The sequence below is a fragment of the Chamaea fasciata genome, unplaced genomic scaffold (assembly GCF_029207755.1).
Source record: "Chamaea fasciata isolate MVZ Bird 193981 ecotype frontalis unplaced genomic scaffold, bChaFas1.0.hap1 SCAF_1, whole genome shotgun sequence".
Classification (NCBI taxonomy): Eukaryota; Metazoa; Chordata; class Aves; order Passeriformes; family Sylviidae; genus Chamaea; species Chamaea fasciata.
This window is the reverse complement of record NW_027094086.1, coordinates 96,090,526-96,118,518: the sequence shown is the minus strand read 5'-3', so window position 1 is coordinate 96,118,518 and position 27,993 is coordinate 96,090,526. Positions and strand designations below refer to the sequence as shown.

The following is a 27,993-nucleotide window of genomic DNA, read 5'->3' as shown; positions in this document are numbered from 1 at the left end:
GGTGGTAGAGCATGGTGTCCTTTTTGCTGTGACCCTCATCCTCTCCCCGCCGATCATTACTTTCTCTTATCTGGTGAAAAAGTTCTCTTTAAAGGATTTCTTTGATTAAGGAAATTCATTAATATGATGTCTAGATAATATTAATGCTTTCCTGCTTAAGTCTTCTCACTTACTGTTTGAACAGCACATTATTCCATGATTTCTTAAGGAAGATCAGCATCTTCGGAGTTTAATGGAAGCTCAACTATCAAATAATTAACATTTTTTAGGTTCCAGGAAAAAAAAATTGAGAAAATTAAATCTATGTGTTATTATTGCAGAAAGCCCATCTCTTACACAAACGGATTTAAGGAAAATCCTTAGGCATGTTTATCCGAAGAACAATCTCCCACTTGGGATTTCTGAGCTCATCTCGCAAACTGTCGTACTCAGCAAACCCGACAAATTAAAGAAAGGTTCAGGAAATTAAGCCCCTTTTGACGCTACGAGCAACAGCTAAAAGGTGTGATTATTAACAGTTCCCAGCAGATGGCTCCCGAGGTTCAGAGGTGATGCAGTGCCAAGCACACAGGCAACATTTGGTTCTTGCCCATCGATTCTATCATGTCATAAACCACTCCTGCAAAGAACAAGAATTATAACTTTAGCCCAGATGCCATCGACGATCAGCATCACCACAGGGAACACGTGCATCAAGAACATCAACAACTATAATGCGCCTGTGAGCACACATGCAGGAAACAAATGAAACAACATGGTGAGCAGCAATGATTAAACCAATTCAATGGTTTCTTAAAGTAATGTTTTAACAAACTCTGATCAGATCTGTTGTAATCTCAATCCACTGAGCACTACATTGGGCACCAAAAATGTCTGTTGTGGTTTAACCCCAACAAGTAAGAGCCATGTAGCTGCTACCTCGCTACCCTCATGCCAGTGGAAAGAAGAATTGGAAAGAAGAGGCAAAGCTCAGGAGTTGAGATGAGAACCGTTTAATAATTGAAACAAAATAAAACATACTACCACTGACAATTGTAATGGAAAAGACAGACAAGGGGCAATAAAAGCCAACAGCAACAAGTGATGCTCAACACCATTGTTCACTACCCACTGACTGATGCCCAGCCCATCTCCCAGCAGTGATCAGCTCCTCCCAGCCAACTCTCACAGGTTTCTATACTGGACATGATGCCCTATGGTCTGGAATATCCCTCTGGCCAGTTTGGATCAGCTGTCCTGGCCGTGCTCCCTCCCAGGTCCTTTTGCAGCTCCTCACTGGCAGAGCATGGGAACCTGAAAAGCCCCTGGCTCAGGGTAAGCTCTGCTGAGCAACAACTGAGCCTTCAGTGTGTTATCAACATCAGTTTCATGCTGAATTCAAAACATCACACTGTACCAGCTAAGAAGAAAATTAACTCTATCCCAGCTGAAACCAGGGCAGATCCTTTTATTTATTTCTTCCAGAAAGGAAGAAATATGACAACGAATCTATTAAAGGAAATATATTCATTTAAGAAATGGACTTTTCGGTCTCAAACTATGAGCCCAGCTTTTCATCACAAGCGCAGTCATAGGCCTTTACTTTATTCAGAATTAGAATAGCAGTAGTCTGAAGAGTAGACAGAAAGTTAACAGTGAGGGTTCTGAGAGAGGAAGAGTTAGGACATATGTACAGAAGACAGAGCAAGTTTAAAATATTTGGAGGTAATACTGTCTTTTAAAACTAGTTGCCGAATTTACAGTGTGAACAGGCTTTGTTTTTTTGTTAAATATTTAGGATACCTTTTTCCCCCCAACATGTGTTTTAAGCACTTTTGGGGAATTATAATTACATAATGTTATCATTAATTTTGTTCTGTTTGGAGTTGGTTTTGAAACTCACATATATTTGAGGCTCTAGTGTATGATTAAGGCAAATGATGCTCTTGCAGTGCGAAAAAACCCCTACCTTTGACGTGTTCAACACTGTTTGACTTTACAGTGAACCTGAAGTCTTGGTCTGACTTTTGGGCTCGAGTAGATTTCATATTTTCTGATAGGTCTCACTTCCTCTAGTGCAGCATTGTATTATGCCTGCTAAGATCAAGCAGTAAATTCCACCTGAAATCACTGAGTTGCAACTCTGTAGCTAATATAGTAGTTGGAAATGGCAAATGTGCATATGGGCCAGTGGTACACTACCTGCTGTGCTTGTCATCCACTTGCTCACATCCTTCCCCTGACTTAGTAATCTCTGGAGACAATGACAAAGATAGCTCACCTTTGGGATATTTTTATATATGTGTCTACCAGCAAAATAGCTGCCTACATCAGTTAATCTAGATTATTTAAAGCACTTTTGCTCATCTATATTATTTGTTCACTTCCCTTACATGGAAAAAATTAGTACCTAGTAAATTTGTTATGGGAACTACTGTTATCTCACTTTTTTGGTTTTGATATTTTCTAAATTTAAAGCAAAAAGAAGTGATATTAAGAAGAGATACTGAGTAAGATTCAACTGATACTTCCATGACATGCAGATTATTCTACTATTAGAGTCAAAAATAGTGAGAGATGTTCACAGCAATTCAATGAAATATGAAGGGCTACATATTTGGTAATTTGAAATTTTTAATGAACAAAGTCTTTCATAAAAAGTAAACATTTGAAAAGATAATATTTCCTTTCTTCTATCATTTATACCTTCATTTGAGGTTTGATATTATTTCATTTAACTATCACATAAATACACACTTTATTTTCTTAATAATAGGAATTTCCTTAAAATTTAGGTTGGTTCTCTGTGAATCAGAGATTGAGCACACCAGTCCCAGCAGCCTACACTGCTGTTGGATGTAGGACAAAGATGGTGAGTGCTACCCAGATAAATCGTCAACCCACTGTTGGACCCATGTCCTGTTCTTATTTTTGTGCTGCCCTAGATGAAGCATCATTTTTTCAAATGAGAGCTACAGTCACTTGTCACACTGAGATACTCTGTCATTTAAGTCAGCAGAACCGGAGTAGATGCTCTCCTTTCTGCAAGTGCAATAAACTCAAACCTTTCATTGACGCACTTGTAAATGCAAACAGTAGTTTCATTCCTACGTGGGGGAAATAATTGGTCTCCTTTACTGTGATCACTTTCATAGACATGAAAGTACGTGGTCAAATAATGAAAGAACCCTTGTCCTTTTTCAGATGGATACATTTGCTGTCCCTGGACACATCTATGAAAGAGATAGATAACACAAGCAATGGTGTCTCTGAAACACCACCTTTCTTTCCTCCCCTCCCCTTTTTAAATGGCAGTGACAATCAGTGATGTTCTTCAGGAGCACTGTCAGCAAATTTTCTCCAAATTTCTCATTAATAAGTGAAAGTATTTACTGTGCATTTCCTCAGTCAGGAGCAAGGGAAGTAGTACTAATAAAGTGGATGCGTGACGAAGGAGAAGCTCTCTGAATCTTCTCCTCAAGTAATGGAAGCTGGGGCTCTGCACCGTGGCACTTTGAGGGAAATTGGTCAAGTAGAACAGCAGAAGGCAATTTTTGTGCCTGCTTTCACATTTTATGCAATTTGTAGCAAATGCTGTGAGGTGTGTCAGTGAAAGAGGTGTGAGTGTTCTGTGCATGAACTGGGGTTGCCTTGGGGCTGTAGAGATGACAAGATTAAAAGAGGATGATTTATTATGATAGAAGTATGTGTGAATGCAATAGCAGGTTGAACTCAGCCTTAATGAAAATATGTTATGATTTATTTTCTTATTTTCTATTTTACTTTAGAAGGACAATTATACTAAGAATTAGGATTGGATAATTAGAAATGCTATGTATTGCACTCATTTTGTGCCACCAAATGACATTCTATTTACTATAGTAATATCTTTCATTTTATATAGGGCTGCATTTTTCCATGGAATGGAGATTTATGGAATTTCTCATTTAAGAAGCGTTCTAGGATCTGTCGTGCTCAACCCTAAAGCCAGTCATTCATGCACCTAGGAAGGACAATAATCTATTTTCATGTAAGGAGATCCTGCTTCAGAACTGCACTGATCAGAGCCCACATATGGAATCAGAAATCCTGTGCTCAGACTGAATTAGAATAGGCTTTTGTGCTTTTTCTTGCAGTAGGTTTATGTTGCTATCTCACCAATCTCTGTGGAGTCAACTGAGTTCCAATGGTTATAAAATGATACTTGAATATTCCTTCAGATATATCTCAGCCTCAAGTTCTGTAAGATTTTGTATGAAAATAAATTCTAACAGTGTTATTATTTCTAAAAGGAAAAAAAAAAAAAAAAACCCACAAAACCCAACGGTGTGTGTTTCCACTTCTCTTCTTGTATCATTCTCCCTGATTTTCCAAGCTGAATTATTTCTCAGAGACACAACCATGTATGGGAGAGAGTCTGTATATTCTTTCCTGGCATTCTCCAAACTGCTCAGCCAGCCTGTCACAAAAAATGGAATTAATTTCTGAGTAGAAAGTCAGGTCCTCTAGAACATAACTGACAGTGAAGTGCTTAAAACCTTTAAAATTAGTTTTTGCTTTATTTAGTCTAGAAGGAATAGAGCATTGTGTGCCTTTTGCTTATGTTTACATTTACATTAAAAATGAAAGCATGATTTGTTTCCCATCTCTGAGCCAAATTACAGAGATTTTCTGTTATAACAAAGCTTTTGGCTGGTGTTGAAAAAGAATAGCTGTGCACAACAGGAAGAGAAGATTACGATGTGCAAGACATACAGTCACCAGTGGTCCTGGGATACTCTTTTTGGTAAAAGAACAACACACGGGAATGAGCAAGCTATCACAGTTCCTACAGATTTGCACTCGGGTCCTTTGATGGCAGCGTTTTGCATTGCTGGCTGTAAAACAAGGTGTGGGTGCTTTGGTGGAGGACCCTTTACTGGGGAGCTTCTCTTCAGAAAGAGAGAAGAGGCGTTTGCCATCATTCCATAAAACCTATCTGCTTTCCCTTGACCTGCACCATGACGCTTATGGAATTTTTAATTTTTATTTGGTAAGTGTTGGTGTTGAAGGGTACAGAAGTTCCTTGGTGTGTTTTTGTTTTTGGTTGGTTGGTTTTGTTTCGTTTTTTGATCAAGACAATTTACTGTACTAGAAACTAGTACGGAAACAAAGTAATTGAATATTCCTCATCCTTCAACCAAAGTCCACATGCTGTGCCGTGGGAAGGCTGTCATGTCAGAGCTAGGTTTATAAAATGAGAGGTGCTTAGAGGTCTTAGAGGTGCTAAATACTCACAGCTCAGCACTTTTGAAATAGAATGCAATCTGGAACATGTGAACACTCCCTAGATGCTTTGCTCTGAACATGGAAACCCTGCTGAAATCACAGTGCACATGCATGCATGGCTTAAAATTTAAGCTTTAGAAGTGTGCTAAGATATTTGTGTGCTTCTGTATTCCATGACTGTTATTATGTAAAAAAGATTAAGGTCTTTACATTAAAAATTGTTCTTTCTTCTCCTCCTTCACTTAAGGTAATAGAAGCATAAAGAGTTTCAGCTCATCAGATCTGACTGATGTAAACCAAATTTGGGTATTTTGTACAGTCAATATACCACAGTGGGGCCTTTGAGTTGCAGGAAGAAGCTGTTTTTCAGCTGAGGAGGGGTGTGTGGTTTATCCTGTTTTTACATTTTCTGTACTGATTGTAAAAAGAGAGGTATTTTAATAACCTGCAGGTCCTTTTTTCTTTTTTGCTTCTTTTTTTTTTCCTTCCTTTTTTTTTTTTTTTTTTTTTTTTTTTTTTTTTTTTTTTTTTTGGGTTTTGTTTTTGTAATTTCTGGAGCAGGGATGGCATGCTTCTAGGAACACTAAATAGGAAGGATGACCTACTTTAGTTTAAAACCACAGGCGAACCGAGCCTACTTTTTCAAATCTCAGTCCAGCAACCAATCACATTAAAATGTGGTCTTGAAATCTTAATGTGTCTTTTATACAAAATTGCTGTGCAAGGAAGAGGTGAAGAAAGCTTTCATCTGACACTGGGAAAAGTCAAGCATACAAGCAAGCAGCCTCTCTCTCTGGGCCAATTCTTCAGGGGAGAAGGAAAGGCAATGTTTTTTTCTGTAGTGTAATATCTCCAGCTTTTTCTTAATTTATTTTATTATTTTTTCAGTTTCTGTTGAATCAGTTCAGCGCTAGAGCAGGAAAGTTTATTACCTTATCCTGCACCATTCTGAACCCTGTAATGCTGGCAATAATACCTGTCCTGGCCAGCTTGACGTCTTCCCTTTCTTCTCACCGTGGACACCTCAGGAACTTTCCATACTGACACAACTACTTGCATGTCTGTCACTATGCTTTCTTTTACTCAGTGTCTTGTTAGCAGATTTAAGCATTTTAGAAAACACCTGAAATAATGTGATTGCAGCACTATCTTCAGGGTACCTGAGAAAGTGTCAGTGTGATCTCTGGAGGTTGTATGACTGGAAATTAAAACAGACTGTGGTTCTGAGGTCACTGTTTAGAGTGTGTGTTGGGGATGGGATTCAGAGCTTTGTACAGCAAAGGGCATTTATAGTATTTCTTATTTGAAGGTGAATTGGATTTCTGCTGCTGGTGTAGGTACATGATGCTACTGAGGCAGATTTGCAGAACAAAAAGGTTGGTTGCAGTCATTCTGGACTGAATCTGTTCACATTACTGCAATACAAGGGGGCTGGGGGGAGTGGGCAGTCTTACTGAAACACTGCAAACAGCCTCAGTTTTTGAACCATCTTGCCGACCATTCTAATGCTGTCACAGTTTTGTTCAAATGTGAATCAGACTTACTCATTTTAGACCACATTGCTGAACATATCACCTAGCATAGCTGGCTTGTGATCCAATGCAACATGCTGCATTAGCGCATTTACATATAAATTCTGTCCATTTGTTCTACCTCTACTGTTTGCACCTTCAAACTATGTGATGCAAGCACAAAATGGGAAGTACTTTCTGAATCTTAAGAGTTGGAAGAAGTAACATGCATTTTGCCAGTTTTTCGTCTGAAACAGATGAAGAAAACAAATGCAATTGATGTAAAAAGACCTGTCAGCATTATCTCTATGTGTGTTACAAAAAATATTGCCTTGATACTTATACTGTACTTTTAAAACATTTTAAACATATAATTTGCATATACAGCATGATGCTTAACCTCCTGAAGATCAGTCTAAATTATTGAAAATACTAACTGTATTTTCAGATTTGCAAGGAAAGGAATTTGTGATGGAAAACAAGATCTTACTGTAAGAAAGGATGCTATAGATGGTATAACAAGTCTGTGGTGTATATGCCTTCACACTTGTCACTTCACTGCAGTTCCTTCTGGCAGGGTCAGCTTGCAAACACTCCTTACAAAGCAGAAATGGCAGCCCTTCTGCTGAAGGATGATCTCCCTGAGCTATGGTTTATTTATGGTTTATGGCATTTTACAAGATTTGCTTCCAGCTAAGTGGAAGAAGTGGCACACAAGTGATAGGAGGTTCATTCTAACTAACACACTTAAAAGTCTGCAGAGCTGCTTCAACATTGGATTCCCAGCCTTCTCTGTGGTTTCCAAAGTTTTCTATTTCCTTCAGCCCAGATAACAGCATAAATCAGACAAAGGGTGTGTACTGAAAACAGTGGTAACAAAGGCACACGCAGTGCATAATTCTGCTCCTGTGTTGGGGTCCCACTCTCCAAAAGTGTTTGGAAGCACTGTGCTAGGTAAGCATACAAAGTCAATGTGAAAAACCTGACTGATACCTAAGAGTACCCTTTGTTCTTGTGTGTGGTTTGAAAAATCTCTTTTGAAATTTGAAATTTTATGGTACATTTTACTTTTAATAATGGCAGTGATTCAATGTTCTACTAAAAGGCAGTTATTGAGGTGGAGTGCCCATGTACCCAGAAGAACACTCTGGGTCTTTGTTACTGAGCAATACTATTATTTTTAGGTAAGAAAATTCACCTTTAGCAGCTTCCCAGTCCAGTGTTTCTTGATGGAAATGCTAATTTCCCAGAGAGAGAATTCCATGAACACAGCCTTTAAATATTGATGAAAATCAGGAGCTGCACCATCTCTGAAAAGAGACAGGCAAAGATGAAATGACAATATAAAAATACACTCAGCATCTTAGAACTCCAGGCTGCTCTGGCTCTGCATGGGGTCAGGCCAGCCCACTGCCCATGTTCAGCTGTAAATACTGAGCGCGCCAACACGTCGGTGCCATGCAAGGGCTGCAGGTGGGCTTACACAGGTGGCCCTCCCGCTCCTCATGTCTTCACCCCCACCGCCAGGATGTTGTGATAGGAGGGGAGGAGCTGCTCTGGCTCCCAGGGCAAGGGGTGAAGGGTCTCTGAATACCTCGGACACTTAAACCAGAACCTTCCCCGTGTGGGGTAGGTGCCTTTCCCCTAGGGAGCCACACAGACCAATGGGTTGGGAGCGGCATCGTTCCTCCTGTGGCTGTTGGAGGAGCGCGCGGCCGTGGCCGCACAAGGAACACACCCACGAGTGCCTGCCCCTGCCAGGCCCAGCCCGGCCTGGCCGCCGGGTCCGCCCCGCCGGCGTTGGGAGCACCCGGGGGCGGGGGAGCTGTTCCCCTGCGCGCCCGCCCCCGCTGGCGCCGCCGCCCGAGGCTGGAAACCGAGGGATGAAGAGGAGGCTCCCCGGCGGGCGGGCTGAGGCGGATTTGGGCCCTGTTCGGTTGGGGACCGGCCGCCCCATGCGGGCTCCGTCCCCTGCGGCCGCTCGCCGCCGCCGCCCGCTCCGGGATGGAGGCGCAGGGCAGCCGCCGGCGGCAGCTCCCCGTCCTGCTGCTCTGGGGTAAGTGGCTGGCGTGGCTGGCCGGGGCATCCCGGCGGCGTGCGGTGGGCTCGGGGCAGCTGGGGGTCGCCGCTGCTGCCCCGGCACTGCTGCACCGGGACCGGCTGAGCATCCTCGCGTGTGCGCGGTCCCCGAGAACAGTGCTTTCTGCCGGGGCGTGGGGCTGAAGTTCGGGGAAGGTGGGAGCGCCCCCACTTTGGCTGGAGCATCCCTTTGGGACGGGGTCTCCGAGCGTCCCTTGCCGGCGGGTCAGGACGCAGCGGGGGATCGCTTTCGCTCCGGGGCTCTCCATCCTGAGCAGAGCGGCGGCTTCGCAGCGAGAGCGTTCCGAACGCGCCGGGCGGGCAGAGGGGCCGGGCACAGCCCTTCAGTATCGTGCCGACATCGCCGAGGGGCGTCCCCGAATAGGGCGCCCAGGCCCCAGGGAAAACGATCTCAAACTTCTGGCGTTCGTCGGATCCCCCATGGATTCTGGGAAGGTGTGTTTGGCTGTTTGGGGAAGGTTTTTTTCCTGCAGACTGAAGGGCTGATTCCTGTTAGAGTAGTTGAGTTCCAAGCACGTAGTTATCAAGCACAGGTATCCTTCAGATCTTTCACTTAGAGTGCCTCGGCTGCTAGAAAAAACTATTTTATTGTTCCTTGTCAGGTAGATTGTTTTAGGGCTCTCAGATTTAATGTCTTGCAGTCATCTAAAGTTGTCAGAAGTGTGCTCAACAGTAAGCTAAGATGTAGTTGATTGCCTGTGAGTCACACTTAAGGGACATAAGTTCTGGCCTGGTACCCTTAGAAGATTTATCTGAGGACTTCAGAACTTTGTTCGCTATTTTAAGCCTCTTCCAAAGTACAGAGCTGGTAAACACTGCATATATTTCTATGAAAAGACCTACAAACAAATGGACAGTTTTATCAACAGTATTCGGTAGCATCAACCTTAGCTGGTCTGTCAAAAGAATGACGTGTCACATGCACAAGTTTCTGATTCTCTGTGGCTTTAAGACTTCTAAAATCTAACCTTAGTTGCTCAGATTTCTGTTACTCCTCAGCTGAAAAGGAATAAAAAGATGGCCAACAGTTGTCCTGACACATGGAAGGTTTATGCACTCTTGAACTTAGGGAACTAGGCAATAATCTTTTTGTATGGGGAGACATCTTTATGTAACTGTGATTTTTGAAAAGCAAAATTGCGCACTGGAGATTTATTTTCAGAGATTTAGTAGAGTGAAGGACAGTGACTCTGTGGCTCAGGAAGCTACAGAAGGACATTTTTCACCAGAGAGGCACAGATAAGTCAAGTGTGTTAGACGTTTTTAACTCTGCTAGTTCCATTCCTAATAGAATAACCCACACACAAAAGATTTTAAGAATATCTGTTAACTGATAATGCGTTACTTTTGCTTGGAATTAGAAAGGGTAGATATAATCAAGAACTAATGAAATGAAACTGATGTTCCAGTAGAAAAACCGTGAAGTTCTAGGATGTGAATTCAAGTTTTGTAATAAGAAATGCCCAAAGTGGTAAAAAACTAAATTTCTTCTTTGGGAATACAGACACAGTTTTAAACCAGTTATTTTGTAAGAAATTTTACTTTAATTGAATGGTCATTCCTAATGGTTTCTTTTGATTAAGCAGAGAGCTGTGACCTCTGTCATTAAGGTGAAACCACCATTCCTCAGTGTTAAACTCACTGAAGGCAGTGGGAAGCCCGTCTGGGTGGGGTGTGGAACTGTACTTCTGTAACCTCAGACCACTATTTGCTGTATCTTTCTGCCTAGGACTGTTGACACATTATCTCTATGCATAACTACCTATTGTGTTCTCCATCCTTAGCAAGGATGACAAAAAAAGGCGGTGTGTTCACTAGGTGATCGTAGAAGTTGGATTTGCTGAGTCTGGAGGGGAAAGAATGCATCAGCTGAGGTACTTGGTACACAAGCATGTAGTCAGTTCTATGAAGTGCTGATAACATCCAGAATGGGGCAGAGCTGGAAACACCAGCTGTCAGGTAATATCCTCTGATTTCCTTAGCAGAGCTGTAGATATTTAGAAAACATCTACTTACTGTGGAATTTAAGCACCTAAGAAATAATCTAAGAAACAATGTTGTATTTACCATCATACCAAATTCTCTTATTCTACTTCTATGTCTGGAAACTGAGGTAAGAAGAAATGTAAGGGCTTGACCAAGACTTTTAACAGACAAAGTGGGTTTTTTACACAGGTCATTGTTTTGGAATCCCTGCCCAAACGTTTCTCCTTCATGCTTTGTGTAACACCTGCATTTCAGTGGTACTATTTTTATTTGAGTTAAAAGATGCTACCAGAGTAAAGTTTGGTATTTTTTAAATTCTAGAGTAATCTTTCTCAATATTTTTTTATTACCCATATCAAGAGAGATGGTGTGATCCTTATCTGGAGCAGTTCTTGTATGCAGATTTCAAAGATTGCTAGTAGGTTTTTGCATTTCATAGTTGTGTTTTCACTAAGCCAAGCTTAGTGTTTTGGTCAGAGGTGAGCAGCTGGACAGTTGGAAATAGCCTGGTTCCAATTACATTTTTACTTTCTGTTTTAAAGACTATACCTCATCTGCAAACAATAATGAAAAAGCTGTGTATGAAAGTCAAATTTCTGTAATGTCCTGAGCTCCCCTTGTGTGAAACATGGCATATGTGAGTCCAGGAGAGTTTGGATTCCAGTGATGAAAAAAGGTACCCAACAGGAAACAATTTTAGCTGGTTAAAGTTTGAAAACCAAATCAAGGGGGTTTTTTCCCATTATTTTCTTATGAATATCATGCTGTTCTGCAGCTGCAGAGGGTGGAACAAAGAAAGGGAATACTGTCGTAGGAGTTCGGAATTTATTAGGCTCAGGCGAGTATGTGTGTGTAAAACAAATAAACTTTTGCAAAACAGAACATGGTATTCTGACACAGATCACAGAGTTCTAACAAAAACACTTCTCTACCAAAATGATGGTTCATTTTCTAAAGTCGTGATTTTCCACACTAGGCAAGCAGGAAGACAGGTAGCAGACCCCACCAATATCCATCTTGAAAGCAAAGCATCTGGTGTAAATTCAGCTTGTGTTCAAATTTGCTGTTGGATCCAGGCATTCTTCCCACCACCCTTCACTCTGTTTGTGTCTCCTGATTCTTTTATTCGGGAAGGTGTTTCTTCTTTCCTAAGATCTACACGTGTAACAGAGGACAGGTTCATACCAGTTCCCTTGAGAGGGTGAATGGCAGGACTGTCCCTGTGGTGGCAGGTGGACTGCAGGTGGACTGCAGGTGGTAGCACAGAGCTATCGAATGCTGTCTCCAGCTAGCTTGGTCCCAGCCCGCAGGAGGAATGGCGCTCTGTTTTTGAAGTTAACTCCAGGCTGAAAACATGGAGGAGATAATGGGCTTTAAACCCGGATTTACAGCAATGAGATCTAATCCTGGAAACTATTTAGCTAGTAAACTCTTCCTCTGAAATTAGTAGGATCTTGCTATTAACATCCTCATTAAGATTTTAAATACCTTTGGTGTCTCAGGGCTTTACCTGTAGGTTTGTTTTGCCTATGAGGCAAATCAGAAGAGACTATGAAGTGGAGATAGAAGTCTACACTGAAATAGACAGGTACTGCTATGGGTGCAGATACACACAAACTGCATGATTTGATGGGAAGGGTCTTGAGCTGAGCTCAAAGGCAGCTATGGGAGGTTTTGTCAGTTGAATTTTGTTTAAGCGTTGCACTACCAGTAGTTTTTGTATCGTTTCTGTTTCAGTTTCTCCCACCTATCTGCTGGTAACTGAGATGATTCATGGCTTGAATTGCAGACAAGTGAATCAATTTCCAGTTTGCCTTACCAAGGAAAAAACTGCAGTGAGTGGTCCCTTGCAAAACACCATTTGCTACCATCTGTGTCTTGGCTAGTGAAATTAGTACTTAAGAGACACATGAAGAAAGCAAACTGTGCTTTCATTTAGGGTTCAGAGAGATTAATTTTCACAAGCATGATGAAACCTGTTTTAATTCACACCCTTTTAGTTTAGTGAAAGCTGTCACATGAACCATTTTATTTCAGAACAGAATTTTAGAAGTGTATTATTTTGTGTTTTATAGAAACAGCCTGTCTTTTCTAAAGTAAGAATCTCCCCACAGCCAGGCTTGCACTGAGATAAACTTGAAAATATAAATGGAAAAAAATGACATTATTTTAATGTGAATATATATGTAGAGCAACCCAAGTGCTGCCTGAAGGACTCTTAGGTCTTCTGTGGAAACGTGCAAGTATGAGGAAAGAAAGGAGCAGAAAAGTGAAATAGGAGAAAGGTACCCTTTCAGAAGTTTTTATGCTTAATCTCCCTTCATATGTTGGCTTCCTTGGAAGCAGTCTCAAAAGAGGAGACAGCTTTTTTCCTTGCTAAAAACTTCAAAAGAAAATGTGGTGGCACTGTTAGAAATGGTCCAAAGGGTAGAGAGGCTTCCTTGTCTTCAGAGCAGCTAAACATTACCTACCATATTGTCTTGGACAAGGGGCAAGCCTGCATAACAGCCCTTGGCCTCAGTTTGTCTCCAGCAATACAGAATTTTACCTGTATAGAGACAGATTGATGGCCTTCTGTAGATGGGGTGTCCCTTGCTTCCCCATGCTCTGAGCCAGGGTGACTCTCACCTGAAGAGGAAGATGTGGTAGGTGCTGCTGAGATCCTAGCAGAGCACCAGGGTGATGAAAGCATGTCTTGTTTGCACCTAACCAGATTAAGCTGCGTGAGCAAAGGACTGTGCAGTAGCACTGGGCCCTACAATAAAGCATTTGTTTTAAGATTTTCACATTTTAATAAATGTGACTAAATTGCCTTCATTTTGCAGAGCATTATCTGTGGGCAGTGTCAGAATAAGTAGTATAATTAACATTGGCCTATAATGACTGCCACTTGTGTGAAATCATTTTGTTTCCAAATGTCACAAGTGACAGATTCCTTGTGCATCCTTTTGTATTCAGAGACACTCATGCTAGAGACTCTAATTGTTATAAAATATTACTGCGTTGTTGTTGTTATCTCAAAATACATAGTTTGATACTTTACAGGGTGTGCAGCCTTTTTTCTGGGAGGCCCTCCTTTAGCAGAAAGGGGAAGAGATTTCACAGCTATGAAATGTTGTGAAGAGATGGGGAGATACTGGAACAGGAAATGGAACCTTACAGAAGTCATTCAAGTAGTCCTCAGTTGGACACAAAGCTCAGGTTTCTTCTGAGACTTCAGCACTTGGACTTAAGCTTTGATCTGTAATCTTCTTTCTTGCTGACGCTCTGTGACTGGAGAGTGTTCTCAGGGCTGTTCTCCTGATGTGAACTTGCAGTTGGTATTGTCTGAAGAGTTGTGGCTGTCCTTGGGATACCCAGACACATGTTCTGTAGCTTTGGAGTGGAGGTGGCCCTTTGCTTGAAGGGGAATCTGAGCCTTCATGCCAGGGTTTTGTTGTCTGGTAGCCACATGAGGCTGTGGAAGAGATTTTCTCTTCATGTTTTTTTCTGACAAGTGGCTACAACTGTAATGCTGTTTTTTCACATCTATTGAGTTCATGAGCTGTTCCAGCTTTACTCATCAAGGATCTTCATGTACCAAGAACATAACTTGTCCAATTCAATATTAGAAGTGGTTTCTTTAAATGTATTTAGCAATGTGTATTGTAAACTTACAATGATAAAGCATTAAGCTTATGTTTTCAAGAGAAATGGGAAAAATAAGTTTGTTTTGGCTTTCAGTGAAGAGATGCTTAAAGCCGTTATTTCCATGGAGTCATCAGTTGTCATTAAGTATATGTGGAATCTCCGCTATTGCTGTTTTATTTTTAGGAAGCAGATCAATATTTTGGTTTTTTAATAATCTATGTCTGTATTTCAAGCTAATGTAAAGTCAGAACTTACTGTATCAGGTTAAAAAATAATGTAAATCTCTTATTTTTGACCAGTGGGCCTAGACAGATTTGCATTCAGGAATGGTAACCTTTGCCGTTAGTAAATGTGACTGCTGAACATGCTTTCAGGGCTATGTTTGGGGTGGGAATTTTTTACCATGGTTACTTAGTGATACACAATGAAGTCCAGATAATATTGCTGGAATAGCCATCGGTCTAGTTTCTATTTAACTGCCTCCAGTGTAAACCAGAAACAGCAAAAAAGTCAGAGCATTGTGAAGTAAAGGTCAAAAGAAAATTAAGCTCCTCAAAATATTTTTTTTGCTTTCTGTATTTTAAGATTTTTGGAAAGAAATGTTAGTGCTCTTTTCTTGGATTTAAATATTTTTGAAAATGGGCAGAGGAATCTCTCTTTGTGAAGTAATGTGACATTTTAGACTTCCTATTTTTAGTGAGTTTTAGTTAAAGTAGATTCTAACTCCTCTTTGTCTTATCTTTATGATGGAGCAGTACAGAACAGGTGGAGTGTGCACTGCAGCACTATAAGGATGCTTGATGCTATATGTCTCATGCTGTTCCGTGCCAAATATGCCTGTACAATATTTAGGTTTTCTTTTTCTCCCAGCTACTTCATACTTTATCATGCAGTTATTTAGAAAACAAAACTTGTCAAAGAAATAAAAAGTGCTGGTAGGAACAATGTAAAATAAACACCTCTTGTAGGAAATGGGGGATTCTTGCAGTCTTGAAATATACACTGGAAATCTTTATGAAGAATAGCTGGTTTTGAGTAGATGTTCTATGCTTGGTCCAGAAATTGTTGTAAGACTTTCTTTAACTTGTTCTACAAAAGTTCTGAAAGATGGGAGGGATTCCATCTGGTGTCAGACTGTACCACTCCACAGCTGTATAAATAAATAAAGCTCCTTATAACTTCATGAGTAAAAGTATTGTTGATACATTTGCAAAACTAGAGGAAGGGGAGTACTCATTCTTATCTACTCTCTTTTCTATTTATTTCTTGCATGACTCCAAAATCCTTAGGAGGATTTCCCTCAGGCTTTAGGTGAAAAAGTTTGCCTGCTATTTGGGAGCAAAGCCACAGAAAATACCAGCCTTAGAACATCTCTGAGACTATGAAAGCTGGCAGATTTAGATAAAGTGTTTTGCAGGCCTGCTGATAGTGTTGGAGCTAAACAAACCCTGATCTATAGATGAATATAATAACCAATGTTGTTCAGTTGAATCTGCTGTTGGCCAAGGCCGAACCCATTAGTGGGAACACTTCTGGGATTAGATATTATGGTAGGGAATAAAAACTGCTGCAGAACAGCAGCTGCAAGTGTGGAGTGAGAACATGTTACAGAAGCAACTCTGGTGAGTTCAGAAGGAGGGGGAGGAGGTGTTGCAGGAGCCAGAGCTGAAATTCCCCTGCAGCCTGTGGTGAAGACGAGGGTGAGGCAGCTGTGTCCCTGCAGCCCATGGAGGGCCCCATTCCCAAATATGTGCTAGCAAAGATCTACCTACAGCCCCTGGAGGACCCCATTCCCAAATATGTGGTAGCACAGAGATCTACCTACAGCCCCTGGAGGGCCCAATTCCCAAATATGTAGATGCCCAAAGGAGGCTGTGACCTTGTGGGAAGTTTGCAGGCTCCTGGCTGGACCTGGCACCCAGTGGAAGGACACATGCTGGAGCAGTTCATGAAGAACTACAGCCTGTGGGGACAACTCATGTTGGAGAAGTTTGTGGAAGGCTGTCCCCTGTGGAAGGGATACAGTACTGGAGTAGGAGAAGAGTGTAAGGAGTCATCCTCCTGAGGAGGGAGGAGTGACAATGTGTGATAAACTGACTGCAGCCCCCATTCCCCATCTCCCTGCACTTCTCCAGGAGGAGGAGGTAGAGAAATTAGAAGTGAAATTAAGCTTGGGAAGAAGAAAGAGGTAGGGGGAAGGTATGTTAAGAATTGGTTTTATTTCTCATTACCCTACTCTGATTTTTATTGGCAATAAATGAAATTAATTTTACCACATTGAGTCTCTTGCCCATGATGGTAGCTGTTAAGTGTTTTCTCCCTGTCCTTGACCCATGAGCTTTTCATTATATTTTCTCTCCTCCTGTCTAGCTGAGGAGGGCTGTAATAGACTGGCTTGATAGGCACCTGGTGGAATGATTTACTCCAGTAGATTGGCCTACTTAATTTCCTTTGCCAAAATCTGTTGCTTTGCAGTTTTCTAACACCTAGGAAAAATTATGATGTCCAGGGATCATGCTGCCATGCAAGGATCTGTTTCAGTGTCTATTCCTTGGAGCGGGAGTGCTGTTGTAAAAAGCCACTACTTGTTACTACTGTGACCAGGTACATATATGGCAGCATAAGTGGACATGTGAAGCTCTGAAATTTTGTTAGTGTTTCATTGTTCTTGTGAGTTCTTCATGGCAACATGTCATTTAAAATATTCTGTGCTCATGTAGGTGAGTATCCAGGGCTCTGGAACCCTGGTAGTCAAGCTGGGCTGCTGAAGAAAAAAATCCCACCTTTGGATGGGCAGGCCAACTTAATATTTCATAGTAGGCATAAAATTGAAAGAAAACATGACTTCACTGGAATCATGTTGATGTAATGCCTCAACATGGTATATGTACAGCATTAGGAATCTGTGAGAGGAGTACATGCAGCATCAAGAGAAGGTGAATGTGCAGGGTGGGAATTTTTGTCATTGGTCAGAAATGGAAAAAATAATTTTCCCAGGCCTTCTGTGATGGTGGTATCTTGATTTAAATGTTCTGCCTGTCAAGGGAAGAAGGAACTTTAAATGTCTTCAAGTATCCCATGGTTTTAAACACTTCCTCAGGAGGGAGTGTGTAGTGACCCTTGTCTGTGAAATCTTCAAGGGTCATTTCCCCTTCCCAAAGTTATTGAAAAAAAAAAAAGTTGATTGACTTCTCTTTCAGGCTACCTCACAGGAGCAAACTGCAGCCTCTATTGGCCTTGAGGGAATAGTGTTTCACACTCTTTCTTAGGTAGTTAAGCATGGAATAAAGTCTGTATTGTGCTGAATTTTTTCCGGTATTGTAGGGAAACCTTCTGACTTTTTTTCCTTATTGTAGGCAAACCTTACCTCAAATCACGTTTTCTTTTGTGTTTTCCTGCCTTTTCGACTAATGACAGACATCTGGATTGCAATAATGAGCAGCCATTAGATCATATAAATGTTTCCAGGTGATCAGGTGGTACAGTGTCAAGCTGAGGTCCTGGATGCAGATGGCCAGCTTCAGGGTCTGTCACAGTTCTTCTTTGGTCTCTGTGTGTGTGTCTCTCAACAGTAATTGCAAGCTATCTCACTGTTGAGAGCAGTGAATCAGAATTATGCTGTCTCATTTGTTGACATACCTTTCCCATAAATTGCCCAGCTGACACATCTCGCAGTTATCTTTTGGGCAGAGAGATCATGCTCTTCAGTTGCTTTGGTAACATGTTCTGAGAGGAGATAGTGGTGAAATAGGTACTGGCACCAGACTGCTGCTGGCTCACACTGTAGTTAAGACTGCTGCTGGTTTCTGCTTGTGACCCTAGACAGACTTCTTACTAGTTCTGTCATTATTTCCATAGTTCATGTAAAATGGAGGTCTCAGTAGCAGTACCTACAAGGCTGTAGTGAACCTGAAGAAGTAGAGATGTTTGTGGGTAAAAAAAGATTTTTCACTTCTGTTTGCTAGAAGTGTGTTTATCTGTAGTCATAAATCCTGGAGAGCTATGGTCTGGTTGTACTAGATGTTACACACTTCTGTGGCAACTACTGTATGCTGAGACTCAGAAGACCAGGTCTTGCAGGCAGAAGTTGGTTGGAAACAAGGAGCACAAAGCCTTTGGCAGGCTCATAAATACATGGTGAATAACAATCTTTGCCTTAGGTCCTAGGTAACACACACAGAAATTAATTCAGTGAATTTGGGTTTATTAGGAATGTTATGCTTGCCTCTGCTGACCATAGGCACCTCCTGATGTGTGTAATCATCTGTAACTCTCTTCCTTCCACCTTGTATCATAGAATTGTAGAATAACCTGAGTTGGAAGGGACCCACAATAATCATTGAAGTCCAGCTCCTGGCCTTGCACAGGACAGCCCCAAGAATCATACCATGTACCTCAGGGTATAGTCCAAATGCTTCTTGAACTCTTTTAGGCTTGGTGCTGTGACTGCTTCCTGGGGGAGCCTGTTTCAGTAGCCAGCCATCCTCTAGGTAAATAACCTCTTCCTAATAAGCAACCTAAACCTCCCTTGACACAGTTTCAGGCCATTCCCTCAGGTCCTGTCACTGGGCACCACAGAGAAGAGATCAGTGCCAGGCCTTCCACTTCCATTCATGAGGAAGTTGTCGACCACAATGAGGTCTTTCCTCAGTCTCCTCCAGGCTGCACAAGCTAAGTGACCTAAGCAGCTCCTCGTATGGCTTCCCCCTTCACCATCTGGACTTTAGCAAAGCCTTTGGCACCAATTCCTGTGGCATGCTCATGGAGAAGCTGGCAGCCCACAGCTTGGACAGGAGCACTCTTTGCTGGTTTAAGAACTGGCTGGGGCAAGAAAGTGGTGTGGGGAATGGTGTTGCAGCCAGTTGGTGTCTGGTTCTAGTGGGATTCTCCAGGGATCAGTGTTGGGCCCGGTTTATTATCTTTAATGATCTGGATCAGGGGATCAAGTGTACACTTAGTTAATTTGTGGATGACACCAAGTTGGATGCAGATGTTGATCTGCTGGAGGATAGAAAGGCTCTGCAGAGGGATTTGGACAGGCTGGATCAATAGCTGTTGGGGGTTAGGTTTGTTCCTTCTTTCTCTAAAGAATTTTTTCCCCAAAAGTTACCAAGAAGACCAAGTGTTGGATACTTGAGAGTACTTAACCTAAACAAAGAGGTGGACAAAGGTGGAAAGGGGAAATAATGCAGGTAAAAGACAGAGCTTGAGGCAGCTGTGGGCTCTTCTTTTTCCGGTGTTCAGAGAGAGAAAGAATGGCTGTTGCTGGCTGGAAGAGTTTCACTGTGGCCAAAGGGATCCAGTCCTGGGAAATCTACTATCACCGGTTCGGCCTGAATCCTGAGTTTTCTCTGCCACCTGCGGGAGCTGGGCCAGGCACTGCCTCGCCTTCGGCTTCTTCGGCGCTGCTCCTCTTGCTGCAGTGTGACCCTGCACCCCCTGCACTGCCGGGACATCCTGCCCCTGCCTTCCGAGACACCCTGCCATCCCAGCTACCAGCCCGGGACTTTTCCACTGTTTCAGCTTGGTGCTCTGAAGATCCTGCAGAGACACCGAAACCAAACTGCCGTGGGTTTTGTGAAACAAAGCCCTCAAGGTTCTTGGTACTGTTTTTGTTTGTTATTAATGCTCTAGTTGTTTGGTGAGGTTTTTTTTGTGTTTGTTTGCTTTGTAATACATACTAGTAAAGAACTGCTATTCCTATTTCCCAAATCTTTGCCTAAGAGCCTCTGATTGTAATTTATAATTGAAAAAGAAAAAAAAGGGGGGTGGAGGGGAGGGGTTTACACTCTCCATCCCAAAAAAACCCGCAGGGTTGTTTTTTTTTTTTTTTGTTACCTGGCAGATACCTGTCTTCCCAAACCAAGACAATAGGTCTGAGGTTCAACAAGGCCAAGTGTCCTACACTTAGAGCACAACAATCTCATGCAATGCTGCAGGACGGGGGCAGAGTGGTTGGAAAACTGCCTGGTAGAAAAGGACCTGGGGATGCTGGTCAACAGCTGAACATGAGCCAGAATGGCCGAGAAGGCCAATGGTATCCTGGCCTGGATCAGAAGTAGTGTGGTCAGCAGGATTAGGGGAGTGATTCTCCCCCTGTATTCAGTACTGTTGAGGCCACACCTTTAGAGCTGTTTGCAGTTTAGGGCCTCTCACTTCAGGAAGGACATTGAAGTGCTAGAACAAGTCCAGAGAAGGGCAGTGGAGCTGATGAAGGGTCTAGAGGGTAAGTCCTGTGAGGAGTGGCTGAAGGAGCTGGGGTGTTTAGCCTGGAGAAAGGGAGGCTCAGGGTAGACTTTATCACTCTCTGCAACTGTCTGAAAGGAGGGTGTAGCCAAGTGGGGGTCGGTCTCTTCTCCCAGGCAACCAGTGACAGGACAAGAGGACACAGTCTTCAGCTGCACTGGGGAGGTTTAGGTTGGATGTTCAGAAGATTTTTTTCACAGAAAGGGCAATTTGATATTGGAATGGACTGCTCAGGGAGATGGTGGAGTCACCGTCCCTGGAAGAGTTTGGGAAAAGACTGGATGTGGCACTTAGTGCTCTGGTCTAGTTGACAAGGTCATAGGTTGGACTCAATAATCTCAGAGGTCTTTTCCAATCTAACTCATTCTGTGATCTTTGCACCCCTCCTTTGGATGCTTTCTAGTATCTTAATGTATTTTTCTGTTGTGGTGCTCAAAGCTGCACACAGGACTTGAGGTGAGGCCACAGCAGCGCAGAACAGAGTGAGACAATCAAACCCCTGGGCCAGCTGGTGATGCTGCGCTTGTTGCTAAATGTCATCTTTAAACCATTTCTAATGCCACAGATTTCTTTCTAGTCTAGAAACAAATGTACTCCTTTTACCCTTCCTCAGTTTTACTTTTTGGAAGACTGGATCTCAAGTCAAGGATTACATTTGTGTATGCCACTTCTGTGAAAGTGTGAACAAGGTTTACTTCAAGCAGTTCATTCTGTTCTTGGAATATTTAGTTTATTCACTGTCTGAAAGTCAGTGGCTATTAAAAAAAAAGTATTTTTTATTTCACTTACATTCTACTTCATCAAAAATGTAATGGGACAGAAGAGGCTTGAAGAAAACATTGTTAAATTTCAGCTGAGGCACAGAACTTCCAGCACAGTACAGACATTAGTGTACAGCTAAGAAATCCCTTCACAAGTTAGTTGTTGAACTGGTATGTTTAATTTAATTATTTATTTGATAAGTGATTAATTATCAATAAATAAATATTTTATTTAAAATACTGGTTATATATTTATTTAAATAGAGCATACCAGTTTCAAAGTAGTAGAAAACCCATCCAACACTTCTGGAAGTAGACAGACTGTTCAGAAATTGTGGTGCATTATTAATGTGCTGCCAGCAGTGATCTGAGAACTTCAAAAAACAATGTAAAGGACAATAATTTGTATTGCTACTCTGAAAGATTCTCAGTTGAAGCATGAGTTCAGAATAATGGTCACAGTTCCTTGCAGTCACTTGAAAGCTGGGGAAATCTGTATCAACATGGGACGGAACTGTTGACACCCTCAGACACATTCCCTGTTGATTTCTACTGATAAAATGAAAAGGCTTAGTTTGCTTCCTTTCATGTGTTTCTTGCTCTGCAGGAAGAAGGCTCTAATGTCCAAAATAGTTAACAGTCTGAAATTATCTTTACAATTTCAAAATAATAATGTAGTGCCTTAAAAAATGATGAAGTAAGCATTGAGCTGCCCTTTTAGTTTTGGATATTATATTTCTATGGTTATATATGCATCTTCCTTACCATTGACACAGGGGGATAAAAAGAGCATTGAAAAGGATTCAGCATCAAAGCAGGAGATAATGCAAAGCTGAGTTCTATGTTATGCTAGCTCTCAAGAAAACTTGAACCCGGAGACAGATCAGTGCACCCTGCCAACAGGTTTACCTTGCTCCTGCCACTCCCTACACTGAGACACATTTTCTCTGGGCCAATTTTGAATTCAAGTTTAACACTTCTTTCAAGTACTATATTTATTGCAAGCTTCTGTTTATTCCTGGCATCCTTCCTTTGTGTTGAGTTCCTGTCATTGCCTGTCTCTGTGAACTTCAGTTGCCTCATTTCCTTGGTTGCTTTCACACTATGTGATGTTGTTCTTGCATTCTGTCCCTGTCCCCCTCTCCCCATTCTACTCCTCTTATGAAGAAGTGTCTAAAGGACAGCTGGAGGCTGAGAACAAAAGATGACCTTCTGAGCCATGTATATTGTGCAGAGAGTTATTTAAAGAATGACAGGTGGTTTAGTTTTTGTACCAATAGTATTATTTTTCCTTTCCTTCCACTTTTATAGTGGCCTCTGGGCTTTCCCATCAAGGTGTAGGATTTCTTAGCCTATTCAGAGCGTGTCATGTTTTGGCCATGTACATTTGACTTGACCCCAATAGAGGAGTTTTAGAAAAGCCTTTGGAAGGCAACCATGTGACGCTCGTGTTAGCTCATTTTGTCCTTCTGTATTCAGACAGACCCTAGTGAAATGATTCTCTTAAAATTATGAATGCCCAGGAAACAGATAATAAAGAAACCCTACACCAGTGTTTTTTTGATGTAGTAGGATGCCCCTTGACATTGCGTGAGAGCATAGGAGAAGTAATTTCTATGGGGAATTTCTTTTGCATTAGATGCCCTGAAGTGTCTATGCATTCCTGCTGAACACATAATGGTATGGCTTGGGGTTTGCATAAAAGATTGTTGAATTTAACCTGATCTTCAGTAGTACCTGTGCAACAGGTAGCTTTATTCAACATATAAATACCTGGAGAAACACTAGACTGCTGTAAGATTGGCTTATTCAGTATTTAAAATCAGGTTGATTAAAAAATGTGGGTATTGAGATTTGATCAGTATGACAAAATTATATAGATATATATATAGATTATATTAATAATAGAGTATTAATCTCTCACCTGTGTTTCCAAAAAGTCATATGTGCATGACTGTAGAGCAGCAGTTTCCATTTCAACCTCTGGTTTTACTTGTCTTTGTGAACCAAATGTCAGGACAGTTATGTGCTGCTATCAGTGAAACTTCAGGTTCTGCAGAGAGGCAGCTGTTTGGTTAGTACATAACTTCCAATGGAGATCTGTCCTGATGTAGATAAAGATTAGATGATGGTAATTGACAGGATTGCCTTTAAAAAGAGATACGGAGGTAGGCTCTTCACATGAGGTTTAACTCAAGGTCCTTACATGTTCTTTTTGCTTATGAAAATTATGATTAATAAAAATGAGGTTTTGAATAAACTTCACAAGTTTTGAAGAATATGCACAGTATTACACTGCTGTAATTGCTGGTTAAAAGGTGCATACAGCAGTTTTATCTGTTAAAATAAGAATTATTCTGAGAAAGTATGGGAGCCACTCAAAATATCTTACTATACTATCAGTAATAACATCTTGAAGAAACATTGTGACATTTCACTCATATATTTACACAAGATTTTCAGAATTGTTCTTAAAACATGTTTGGAGAAAGGTGAAGTAGGGAGAACACGCAGCAATTCATATGCTGATTCAGATTTGTTGAAGTAGTTGCAAGGCAGACGTTCAGTGCTTCTTTTAATCCTCTGGGAAAAATATCAATGAATAGTAACAGTATAGAAAAAAAACAAACATTAGGAAATATTTTTCCATTTCACAGAAAAAGCTTCTATACTTGACAAAATTACAGGACAGTTACCATGTCATGTATCCCAGTTGTGAATTTACATATGGCTGTGAATATAATTTTGAACTCCCTTTTCAGTGTCAGAATGATGTCTTTTTGCAAAAGAAGTGTAGAGAGTAGATAATAAGAGGTTCCAGTGAAGGTCTAGGATGAGATTTTTCATATAAAATATCTTAAAGAAAGTTGTGAATAAAAAAATTGGATTTTTTTTCCTCGGTTTTCTTATTTTCCATTACTCTCTCCTACTTTGTTTATCTTTTAATTTCTTTCCAAAAGCCCTTCAAACCTATTTTTCCTCATCCTTCATTTGATGATGCTTTGCTTCACCTCTTGCTCTGGCTCTAACATTGTTGTTGCCTTCCCATCTGATTCAGCTGATACTGGGGATGATCACAGATGCTGCTACCATGTATGGAGAAAAACAAGTGAGCAGCCAGTTCAGGCAGCTAGGACAATTAATCTTACCCTCCTTTTCTCTCCCTAAATGTTAGCTGAGGTGGGAGTGTATGCCAACTGTTTTATTTTGGGGTCTTGGTAACATCTTTCAACACTGATCCATTTTGCTGCTTCTATGAATCTTCTAATGAGAGATGTCATGGCATCAGCTTTTCAAGAAAAAGCTAAGCTTGCCCTGTCTTAAAAGAGCTACTGGAAAGTTTTGTGTAAACTACCATGGCCAGCATGCTGTAGTCTCCTGATGAAATCTTTGTTATGAGTTGAGTATCTCAGAGGAAAGAAAATAAGAGGGGTGCTGCATGGTAATCTGAATGGCTGTTTTACCCTTCTCTGAAGGTATCTGGACTCTTGGTTGAGAATAGGTGGAAAACATCCTGCGTTACTTTGTTATGAGCAGATCAAAAAATGCCAAAAACATATTTTCTTGTGGGCAAGAGGATTTGTGAGCACTAACCTGTAAGCCTTTATTCAGTATTTGGTTTTTCATAGCTCTCCTCACTGACACTTAGGGCAGTGTAGTTTTTTCCAGTTGCAAACCTTCTCTTTATTTCTGTTGCTGTGGTCTTATGAGGATTACTGCAGTCATAACTATGAAATATGTAGAGCGCAGTGATAGGAATTGATAGAATAAGAATGGGAGGTGCAGTCTGTGATCTTCCAAGGTAGTACCTGGGGTATCTGTGTGCACCCTACACTGTTTACTCAGAATGGGTGGGTCTGGGTTCATTGTAAAGTGTGTGCTTTTAATGTGATCTTCAGTCTTCTGCTGTCAATAAGGCACATTTTCAAATGAGGATTCAAGAAAAACCTACCCAGGGAATCAAGTATATTTATTAGTCCATCTGCTAATAGCCTGGAAAGAAAAGTGCTCTATTTGTGAAAGAGATACAGCCATCAGAGTGTATTATGGGGTTTCATCTCTGGGTTTGGATGCAGGACAATTTTTCAGTGTGTGGATTCCTGCTCTTCACAGCACATTCTGGCTCATTAGTAACTAAGACAGAGACTAATACTTTTCTGGAAGAATAATATGTTCCTTAGAAGGATCTAAATTCTTCTCACATGCGCATACATAATAATTTTCAGTTAACTCAGTTGACGGCTTGGCACATCTCACTGACCATGGTCTAGATTAATGATTGGTACTGATACTCTGCTATGTATATCTTGATTCATTTTATTGGGCTACCATGTATTGTATAAACAGGGAGGCACCCATCTGTGTGAAACCATTCATTGAATTTCTGATGTGGCATTAACACTATAAAGATTGGTCAGCAATTTTTATTTTTCTGTAAGACATCAAAAATAATTGAAGCCATGTCTCTCTTAGCTATTACAAAATCCTGGGCGTGGCTGGAGCTGTGCAAACACAGTGGGCTTCTGTTAATTTAATCCATTTGTATATACTGCAAATCACTAATCAGAAGGCTTCTTTTGTTGGTATAGTCTGTTTCCATTTGGATGCTCTTCTGACATACCTGTGTTAGCATAACTTCTGCCTAAGAAGCTTATGGGTTTTGACTGTAGTGTTTTTCAAAATGTGTGACTTCACTGTGCAAAAGCTGGAGACTTAAACACAGCAATATGCTTTTAACAAAGAGAGTACACCCTTATGATTGTGTTTGCTTAACAACGAAAGGATTTTTTTTCTCTACATGTTAGAATGTGCAGTACACCTATGTTTTAAGTGCTTCTTGTGCTTTTTCACCCTTAAAAAGCTTGAAGTAAAAATTGCCCTGTCCCTAATCCTTAATTCTAGAAACTAGAGGAAGGAGTGGTATATACACACCCATAACAAGTCTGATCAGCCATTTATAGGATAGATAAAAAGGAATTTAAAAACATAATGTTCTCTAAATGCTCATTATTTCATTCAGATACACTCTTCAAGAAAACTGAGACTAATGTTTGAATAAGCATTTTGAATATTCTGTTGAAACGTAGTTATCCTCTACTTGGCTTGTAATTGCACTAATCATTTTGTACAAAAGTGTGGAGGTATCTAACTCATCTTTTTTTTTTCTCTTCCTAGTTAATGGTCTAATGACGCTTGGATTCACAGGTGAGCTTTACTTCAAAAATTCAAACTTCTGTTTCTGTTTTGCTAATGGTTGACATTTGAGAAACACTTCCATCCTATTTCATCTCCATTAGTCTACTGTCATGCATTTTTTACAACTGGTCTTGTCCATTGGCTGTATGCAAAGAGAGTGTTGCAGTGTTTTGTAAAGGTCATTCTCAACAGTGATGGTGAAACTGCAGAACTATCCATGATTTTGAACTCTTCTGGTCACGGGTTTAGACAGAAACTCTTGTGTCATCAAATTGTGATCAAACGACTCCAGTAGAGGGTTTTTCTTCTATGACCCTGCAAAACATACAGACAATCAAAAATACCAAGGGCATTGCAAATCCATTTGAACACCCTGCTGGGAAGGGGCTGGAGTAAATTGTCAGCACATGTGACCAAGTGGAAGAAAAACTTGGATTTGGTTATAAATCAAATGATAGCTGGCTGTTTAGAATACCCTGCCAGAAAAAACAGCTTTGTGTAACTTTTGTCAAAGCATCAGTGCCAGATTTAAGTTGTGAGGTATGCAATTTTCATATCTAGTTTCGAATTCTGCACAGCTTTAGCATTCATCTGCAGGTCTAGCTGTGGAAAGTGTAACTGGCAACTGCTGCATCTACCAGAAGAATTGACAGGAGCACTTAAGTAGACAGGATCCATGTTACCATAATTTCCCATGAATAAAATTATGCTGCGCCTGTGTGGTAATTTTCACCATTTCTCTCAGTGGTGATTAACTGTAGTTCAGAACTGTGAATACCTCCTCTCCCTAGTATAAATATATTCTCAGTGAAAAATTTTTTTAGGAGTAAGTGATGTGTTCTCTTTGGCTTTATTCTTAAAAAAAGCTGTTCCTCCAGAGTTCTCGGGGGATTCCCTCATATACCAGTTTGTTATGGTTGCAGTCTTGTCCAGGTAAATGCATTTCTTGGATCTGAGCTCCTGTGAAGGGAAAAAATTACACAGTTTTTTTCTGACTAATTTAATTTAGTCATTTGTATTAAAGATGTTTATATACATATATTTACTGGTAATTTTCAATGTTAATGCATTTTTTTTTACAGAAGAATGGTCAAAATAGTGGGATCTGTAGAGATAATGCAAGACATGTTTAATGGCTTGATCAAAACAAAATGTTTCAGGCTTATCAAAATCAAACACATTAGTCTGAAGAGAATTTTTTTCAGAATTTCGATTTTATAAGAAATATCAATATATTATCTTTGTACTCCAACACAGGCATGTGCTGGATGGGAAAAACATTTGACTGACTAAATATACTGGAGTTGCCATTATAG

The 27,993-nt window shown here is 40.9% G+C and overlaps 1 protein-coding gene across 2 annotated transcripts in view; it reads left to right on the top strand.

The window, feature by feature from the left end:
* Positions 1 to 8,584: 8,584 nt before the first annotated feature.
* LOC136293443 (receptor activity-modifying protein 3-like) overlaps positions 8,585 to 27,993 on the top strand; it is a 47,830-nt gene continuing 28,421 nt past the window's right edge. Inside the window, exons 1-2 of one of the 2 annotated variants that reach the window (XM_066190232.1) lie at positions 8,585 to 8,814; positions 26,657 to 26,686. In XM_066190232.1, coding sequence (XP_066046329.1) covers positions 8,763 to 8,814; positions 26,657 to 26,686 — 82 coding nt within the window. In that variant the 5' untranslated portion in view covers positions 8,585 to 8,762. Of the gene's footprint in view, positions 8,815 to 20,004; positions 20,078 to 26,656; positions 26,687 to 27,993 lie in introns of those variants that run through there. The other variant, XM_066190242.1, reaches the window with a different exon arrangement.